Below are 9,381 nucleotides of genomic sequence, written 5' to 3' on the forward strand. Positions count from 1 at the left end.
TCATACTACAATAACTACATTATAGGATTATTACATCAGTAAGAATTTACTTTTCTGATAAAGCCAGCAGCACGTTATGGTGCGTACAGCCTAGCACTTATATTGGTATTACGCACACATACAACACGTTTCATTTCAGATTACTGTCTTTTAACCGCTGCTAGCATCCGCGCACGAAAACGCACACCTGCAACAAGTGGCAGACGATGGCCAGTCTGCAGTGAAGACTACACATCCCACCTGCCATCCGCGGCACGACGCGCGCCGCACCACTCAACATATTACAATGTTGTGTCTTTTGCTTTCTCACCGTTGTTTGCGACTCAACCAAACCAGCAGCTGCGCCAGACCCTACCCCGCCCATCCCGTCCCTTTATTGGCCTCTGTTACAGCAAGTAGACTATGATTGGGCAAGAGGAGCGTCCTTTGGGTTGCCCCCTCGCCTTTCCTGCAGTAAGCTAGTCGAACTGAAAGGAGTAGCAACAGCTCGGCAACATCTGGCTGCTGCCGCTGCTGCGGCTCTTGCCGTCTGTGTGTCTGTCTTTTGGTTGTTATGGAACACCGCTGAAAGTCACTCACTTTCCTCCTTAGAGGTGGCACATTTTTTTTCTATCCGGCTCAGCGGTGAACACAGTAAGTAGCTGTCTATAAGTCTGGTGAACACTTTTTGGTGTCGGCTAATTACGAAGTGAGCTGCTTCATGCTAATATATTCAAATCGGCGGTACTTAGTGTTTACTGGTGGCAGAGTGTCTATTAGGAGGTCATGGAGCAGCAGGGCCTCAAGAGGAGGCGGCTGCCTTAGGGGTTGTTACTTTCTGTTGTGGTGTGCACACTGCCGTTTCTATGTACCCATACCCTACTCTCGGCTTGAACTGTGTATCTTATTTGAGCATTTTGGTTGCATGCTAAATGGGTTGATATAACCTGGCAAACTTTGTTGGGAGGATCCAGCCATCGCCCTGCAAATTTAGATGTATTTAGTAGATACTGCTTGGTGTCATAAAGGTGCCCATCTGAAAACTGTGGGGGTCGTCTACATACTACACGTGGAATATGAGTTTATGTATACAACGAACTGTGTTCGCAATTGTTCTTTAACTGCGTGTGTGTGTCACGTTTGGTGTGTTTCAATATTATCAACAAGTATTGTCATCATCGTTGTTGAGTGCGTAACAAATACTTATTGGTGGTTAAGAGTTTTATGGCAAACTGGCCCATACATACATGTTTCCTTGCTGGTGGAATATGACAAGTACAGTTGATCATGTTTGTCACTGCTGTTGACATTTCATAATAGTCGAATGTAACACCTGCATCATTGTGACCAACCATTTGATAATTGCTGTTGGAGACTTTTTCATTTCTGATGCATTTGTGTAGTTCCGGTTATATTAATTAATACACTTTTACAATCTTCAAGTCATTATAACTAAGTAAATAGCTGGCTTAAGGCAGGTGATATGTTGGTCCTGTAAACAATGTCAGTTTTTATATGCAGTCGAGTGGCACTAGTACATTGCAGTTCCGTGTTGGTTATCAACGACAGGTCCTAGCTCATGTCGCTGTACTTTTTTTTGGGGGGGTGGGGGGTAGATGTCACTTTGTATGTGGATTGGTTAATGTTGCTTAACCCGAACAAATCTTACTCTTAGAGTAACATGAAAAAGGAAGTAAGTTCAAGTAATAATTGAATATTGTTGTTATAGCCATTAAGGGCGCAGTGACATGTTAAGTGAAAAGATATAGTACAGAATTCAGCCAAATTTAGGTATTCACAAATACCTTTATAAAGGAAAGTTATGCCAATAAGTGTCAAAAATCAGCACCTTTCCTTAGTGGACTTATTTTTTTTTAAATGGTGGTGTATGCTTGTTTAGAAACAAGTTATTTTCCATTTTGCCAGTCTTTGTTGCCATTTGAAAATGTTTAATTAAAAGAAGGCTATAATTGGTCTGTTGGATTTAATAAAATTTTGTTGCAGACTTGAAGCAGTCTGTGCTGCATGCAGGTGGCAAACCAGTAAAGCATTACTGTGCATTTCTGATAGTTGGAAAACAATGTAGTATTGCCCATATACCAGTCTTTCTCGTTTTTGCAAAGACATGTGTGAACATAGAAACATTAAAGTGTTCAGGATTGCAGTCAGTAGTAGAAAAAAAAAGTTCTGCTAAGAAAAGACTGGTGGCAGGAGTGTAGAGGAGCAGCATATGGCATTAAAAGGAGCACAGCTGGAGGTAGCATTTCCATCTGAACATGATGTCAGAGCAGCTGACAGCCTGCCATCCCCCAGCCTTTTATTCTAACACACAGACAGGGAGTTAGTGTGTGCAGAGCTGTGTAGAGGGAAGGTATCTCATTGCTCTCCAGCATCATCTCCACTTTGCATCTGTTTCTTTTAGACATATTTTCCCTTGTCCCATTCAGTAGACCAGGAAACTACAGAATTTGGAGCACAGGACTTAATCACATTAATGAGCATTGAAGGTAGGACACATTAAACATATACAATACATTATCTTTTTTTTTACATTTTTATATTGGAGTGTATTTATTTTTCTTTCAAAGAGGGAACCTTTTTGTATGTTATTTTACTGTCTGTAGGACAAAGCTTGTAGGGTGGATTTGAAGTGGCAGTTATTTCCTTTATGTGTGTTGCTTTTTCAATCTGATAAATTGAAAAAAAATGTAGTACATGTATTTATTATTTATAATGCACCATATTTTGAACTTTATATCTTCAAGAATGGCTAACATTTTGTAGAAGTAATGAAGAGTTAATATCAGTTTTGAAAAAAAAGTCTGTAAGGCAGGACTAATAAGGTCTATGTTCATGAAAGTTGTTTTTGGAAACTATCTTGAAGTGAAAACTACATCTTTACTTCCCACAGTTGGTCAGGGTTGCAGAGTATTTTGAACATAAAACTGCATTGTCTTTTAACCTGATGTCTTTATGAAGTTTTTTTTTTTATCAGTGTTTCATTTTTTTCATACATTGTTCAGCTTACAGCCATTTTTTTCTCAAAGCAGATATGGATATAGGCAACTTTTTAATTTCTGCAGGGATTTTTATGCTATAGTAACTAATTTAGGATTTGTAGGTTTGAGCTGCTTGAATTGGCTAGACAGCTGTAATCGCACTCCTCTATTCTTAATCTCTTTATCTGGGCAGCAGCTGCCATATGGCCACAGTCAGCTGGATCAGATGTTTATAAGCTTCCTTCTTCGTCCCTCTCTGTCCTTTCAGCCTCCTAATTTGATCACAGCTACCTTGTGAGCCTCTCTGCAATCTTTATTTTTAGTCCTCTTAAGGATTAGGATTGATGTAGGCTGTGGGGCACTTAAAGTGATTGTGTTGTACATCTTATATGATTTTTCTTGTGGTATTTTAGGGAGTTTATGCCAAACAACTTCAGTAAGCAACTGAATTATTGTTTCAGTACTAAACCTCTTTGTGTGTGTGTGTGTGTGTGTGTGTGTGTGTGTGTGTGTGTGTGTGTGTGTGTGTGTGTGTGTGTGTGTGTGTGCGCGCGCGCTCTGAGGAGTTTACAAACCTGAACTCTGTAATTTTGGATAACTTTTTTTCAACCAGTGACAGTGAAATGTAAAACTAGAAATAAATGCACTCGGATAGTTATGCTATTCACCTGTTAGTTGAAACACTAGAGTATTTTAATTCTAACCAGAAATACAACTGAAATTGGAAAACAGTGTGTTTCACTAAGTGTTAAAGACCTAAATAGCTGCGTTTAGTGGCTATGCAGGATGCTAGTTTTATCCAAAATGCCTGCTTACACATGACAGTCTCAGTTTCATGCAATGATGTTAGGGAGCTCTGATAATTCCTTTAATCAGTTTTGGTAAAACATGAGTAGATAGTTGTTTGCAAAACTTATTAAAAGAAACTGTAAGATTTGTTTCCATGAGCACATGATTGATTTGGGTACAGTTGAAATATTACATTTCAGAATGGATTTGGTCTCAACAAAAGTACTGCTACAAAAGCATTTACAAAAAAAAATAAATAAAATAAAATGTGTGTATGTATGTATGTATGTGTGTATATATATATATATATATATATATCTATCTATATATATATATATATATATATATATATATATATATATATATATATGTATATATATATAATCTGTGTGTGTGTGTGTGTATTACATATATAGCTTACTGTAGAAATTTACTTTTTTGTTTTAGAAGAGACTTTCTGAAACTGCCATATATCTATTAGTAATAATATTATTAAATGCTTTCATTCTGTATACAGTTAAGATATTTAATACTGTGACCCGTTTAATTGTAGTGTCTTTTCAGATTCATTAGAAGCAGCATGTTGAGAGTTAATGCTGAATAGTGTTTTCCTTAACTGTAATATTTCTAACTTGAATGTCTGATTTATATATATTTTATGTTGCAGTTAGTGGTTTGTTTTATATGATGAAAAGTAATTGTATCAAAGTGTGCTGTATGCAGCTAGCTAGCATTTTGAGTTTTTGTTGCTGTTCTCAGATGTTTTATTTCATTTTGTTTGTTACAGGTTATGAAGACAGTATGGAGTTTCCAGACCACAGCAGAAATTTGCTCCAGTGTCTGAGTGAACAGAGGCATCAGGGGTTTCTTTGTGACTGCACTGTTTTAGTGGGAGATGCCCAATTCCGTGCGCACCGAGCTGTACTGGCTTCATGCAGTATGTACTTCCACCTTTTTTACAAGGACCAGCTGGACAAAAGAGACATTGTTCATCTGAACAGCGACATTGTTACAGCCCCAGCTTTCTCTCTGCTGCTTGAATTCATGTATGAAGGGAAACTCCAGTTCAAAGACCTGCCCATTGAAGACGTGCTAGCAGCTGCCAGTTACCTTCATATGTACGACATAGTCAAAGTCTGTAAAAAGAAGCTAAAAGAGAAAGCCACTGGGGAGGCAGACAGCACAAAAAGAGAAGAAGATGTTTCAAGTATTTCAGACAAAGTAGAGAGCTTTTCAGATGGCAGCAGCCATGTGGCTGGGGAACTTCCCAGTGATGAGGATGAAGCGGAGGATGATAAACTAAATCTAGTGACTAGCAAAAGTGACTTCCCTGTTGAGACTGGGAAAATGTGGATAAGATTGCCCTTAGACTCAACAGGCATTCCTCAGTCAGGCGGAGAGGCTGAGGCACATGTAGTAGCAGCTGGAAAAACAGTGGCCAGTCCCTGCAGCTCAACAGGGTCTTTGTCCCAGATGTCTGCCTCTTCTGAGAGACATTCAGCAGATGTCGACTGTGCACTAGACCTGTCTGTCAAGTCCGCCATTTCAGGGGGTGAAACTCTGAGCAGCTCCCTGTTTTGCAGACCACAAGATGGGGTGAGAAGTAACCCAATACAGGTGAAACTGGAAAAGGACATGATTCTGGAGGAAACTGAAACTAGCAGCAATGATTATGATGTAGAACACAGCACTGTGAAGGAAAGTTTAAGCACTAATGGCAACAGGGTACAGTACGCCACTTCCCATCTCCTTCCTGTAAGAGAGGACTCTGTTTTGAGGGAGCTGGATCAAGATGACAAGATGAGTGATGACGAGCTGCTCAGCCCAGAGAATGAGAGAATGCAGGCAGAAGGGGGAATGGACAGCACTTTGCTTCCTTATGTCTCAAACATTCTTAATCCTGCGGGCCAAATATTCATGTGCCCTTTGTGTAACAAAGTTTTTCCCACTCCTCATATTTTACAAATTCACTTGAGTACACATTTTCGGGAACAAGATGGAATCCGCAGCAAACCTACCACTGATGTCAATGTTCCAACATGCTCCCTATGTGGTAAGACTTTCTCTTGCATGTATACACTAAAACGCCATGAAAGGACTCACTCAGGTGAGAAGCCTTTCACTTGCACCCAGTGTGGAAAGAGCTTCCAGTATTCCCACAACCTGAGTCGTCATGCAGTAGTTCATACACGAGAGAAGCCACATGCCTGCAAGTGGTGTGAGCGCAGGTTCACACAGTCCGGAGATCTGTACAGACATATTCGGAAGTTTCACTGTGAGTTAGTAAACTCACTGTCTCTCAAAAATGAAGCACTGAACTTGCCTACTGTTAGAGACTGGACCTTAGAGGATAGCTCTCAAGAACTTTGGAAATGAAAATATACACGTGTGTTATATGTGCCCACAGGCAAACACATATAGATAGATATATCTAGCTACACAGACATAATGGTGATTAAGGTCTGAAAGCAGCCATGCATCCTGACCAACATTTATTATTATCATTATTATTGTTTGCACTTTACATCAACTTGACAATTTCATGCATGTTACACTGAAGAGAACCAAGTCTTTGACCTGTGAGGGTAGTAGGTAAAACAAAACAGAATTAAAAGATTTTTTTTTTTGTGTGGGGAATAATTGATGTTTCACGACTTGGCAAAATGTGATAAGACTGTAACTCATGTTCTAGTGTCTTTTGTTTTATAATATGAGGTACTGTAGTGCCACAAACCTTAAAGATGACACATGAAAATGGTGGAAGCGATTACAGCAGGTTATTCTTTATGAATGCACTCCTTTTACGTGGCGGTATGTGTAATGCAAAAAAAAGGTTTACTACTGGTTATTCTTCATTGTGAAGCATTTTATTTATTTTTTAACACTGAATGGTGTTAAGGTTCGATCATAGTTTGTTTTTCTTTGTCTGAATGAGACAAAGTACTTTTACCTTCATCCCATTTATTACACCTTGCATTTAGAATTTGCATATTTGACTTTCTGTGGCATCCAGAGACTTGACTGCTTTTAGACTGTGAAAGAGTTGGTTCTTTTGAAATTTACTTTGTCAGAGCAGCTGTCTCTGTTGATGTAGTCGGTGCAGTCAGTGCATGTTGCAATAAGGTGTTTTATGCGGTAGACCCATGTACTTTTTTTTTTTTTTTTTTTTTTACGGAGTGCTGTGGGAAGCCATGCACTTTGTATAAGGGCCAGGTCATTAAAAAGTGACTACTGCAGCTTATAGAGTTTTAAAATGTGAACTACTGTTACCTTTTACTGTAAGTGCATCAGGTCTGAGGGTGGGACAGGCTTAATAAACCTGACATATTTTGCTAATGCTCTTAGTAGAAATTTTTAAGAAGTCACTCTTTAACTACAGAAATGCATGAATTTATTTTTCATCGTCTTTTTTTTTTTTTTGATTGCATTGTGTAACAATAGCTAGTGTGCTAATTTAACTATTTTATTTAATTTTTTAAAAAAATGTAGTAGAAAGTAACACCAATGCTGCTATTGCTGGTGTTGTGAAGTAAATCTACAAGAAATGCACTGTTTCCTTTTTTTGTGTTTTTGTTTTCTAATTTGTATTAATTGAACAATGCTTTTCTTTAATTTTTTATTCAAGTTAAATTCAAAAGAGAATTCAGGCAAAACAATACTTAAAAACAGCAAAAATGTTTACAGATTCATAAAGTTGGCATGCAGTGTTTGCTTCATGTGATCACCACTCAGACTTAAGTTGCATTAAATCTTGTACCAGATTAAATGGTAAATGGTTAGGTATCGTTAGTTTATAATATTTATTAAAAATGCTTCATGGATTCACAATAGGCACTCTTTCCCCTTTCCCTTTTTGAATGAATATTGAGGAGTGAAGACAAAAAGCACCCCTGACTGAAAAGCTTTTTGAACTTTGAGCTACAGCAGGGATTGGGTTTGGGGGTGTGGTAGTAAACTGTGTATCCAGGCAGCAGAGGCTGATGCCTTATGTGTTCTTTTAATGAACAAAACACACAAGGCAAATCATTTTGCACAGTGTTTTTCTGTCTTGCACTCAAATGTCTATGTGAATAAAAGGGGGATGTTATGTGTTTTTCCTTTTTGTTGTAACTGTTGTACTTGATTGCCTTAACTACTGTATACATAGCTTATTTTGTGCTTAAAACATCTAGATATAAACATACACTTTGTTTTGCTGGACTGTTTAAAATACTGGGTCAAATATATGGGCTGCACTGGCATTGATTAAAGGAAAAAAAGCTGTGAAAATGCCCTCTGAGCATTGTTTAGTTACTTGAAGACTTTATAGGTCCTTCATTGAGATTTACACTGAAGTTTTCATTATTTTAAAACCTAGAAAGGACAATCAATGTAGAAAGCAGATTTGTTCAATTTTGTGACTGTGAGTGAAGTCCCTTACCCCTTCCCGTGTCTTTTGTTAGAGATCCATTTTTGGTTCTGGAGTTAGACTGACATTTAGCTTTGACAATCATAGTAAGTTTTATTTTCCCAGAGGGGAATAAATTATAATGCTGTTTAGTTTTGTACTTTGGTGTGCTGTTGGTGAATTTTTAAAACTGTGTGTTTAACTGAAATAAATTATATGAACCTGAAACACTCAGTAGTAGTTCTTTCTTTTTCCTGTTTGCATTAGTGCTCATTCTGTATGTGTATTTTAAATTTTATAGCCACAATTTCATTAGTTATCTTTATCTTCCTTTGCTAACTAGACCGGTGCAGAGGTTACAGGCATGACATCATGACCAGCACAGACTGCACGTAACTACACCTCTACATTCTGTGCAGTGGCATGTTCATTATAAAATGGTATAAATGACTGTATGGGACTTTACAGGCAGAACGTTTATGAAGTTTGAAAATTTGTTTGCTGCCCTGAAGCAGCAGCCATCTACGTGCCTTCACAGTGCAGGGGATAGTGTTCATTTGTGTACGGTTACAGTACATACGTGAGTAAGAGCAGAAAGGGGTGTAGAGCTTCTTGCACAATGAAGGATACTGCATTTGCAATGACATTTTGAAATTTTTTAAAAGATACACAACTGTGTTAATTCTATGACATCACCTTATGAAACATACCATCTGGAGGCCCCCACCCCGAGTAAAATTAACATCATCTGTTTTTTTTTTTTTTTTTTTTTTTTTTTTGCATTTTGATGTGACTGGTATCTGTTTTGTATTTTCAAGTTAGATTTCCTTGCAGATGTGAATGATAGTGGTGGATGGTAGTTATGGTTCGAATAGGGCAGGGCTGGCATAACCTTATAGTACCATCAATTGCTAGTTTTATCTTTGAAATCAGCTTCTTGAAGTCTGCCATTATTTCCAAATTCTGATTGTAAAGAAGTATCGTTTGCCTGCTATATGAGTTATGTTATAGGTAAAACAATTGCCTAACCCATATACTTTCCTAGTTCTGTGGTTTGCAGTCGTCTGAGAGTTATAATACTTGGTGTGAGCCTCTGTTACGCCTTTCTTTACATTCATGTTCCAAATTTTTGTTCCCATCCTTCTATTTGAGGTTGTGAGCTTCCAGCGATATTTTGTTTTTTTGTTGACTGCCTCTGCCGTTGTGCTAACTGTGTTTTGCTGTTTT

At 38.0% G+C, this 9,381-nt stretch overlaps 1 protein-coding gene across 2 annotated transcripts; it reads left to right on the forward strand.

Moving 5' to 3' along the window:
- Positions 1–470: 470 nt before the first annotated feature.
- ZBTB18 (zinc finger and BTB domain containing 18) lies at positions 471–8,382 on the forward strand. 2 transcript variants are annotated; one of them, XM_044058356.1, is made up of 2 exons: positions 471–633; positions 4,555–8,382. In XM_044058356.1, exon 2 carries the CDS (start codon positions 4,569–4,571, stop codon positions 6,141–6,143), a length of 1,575 nt encoding a protein of 524 aa, XP_043914291.1. In that variant the 5' UTR covers positions 471–633; positions 4,555–4,568; the 3' UTR covers positions 6,144–8,382. The 2 variants fall into 2 exon arrangements, with proteins under 2 accessions (XP_043914291.1, XP_043914281.1); XM_044058346.1 differs by lacking the exon at positions 471–633 and adding an exon at positions 2,351–2,486.
- Positions 8,383–9,381: the final 999 nt, after the last annotated feature.

This window comes from Protopterus annectens, chromosome 1.part2 (genome assembly GCF_019279795.1).
Source record: "Protopterus annectens isolate FY-2018-M chromosome 1.part2, PAN1.0, whole genome shotgun sequence".
Lineage (NCBI taxonomy): Eukaryota > Metazoa > Chordata > Ceratodontiformes > Protopteridae > Protopterus > Protopterus annectens.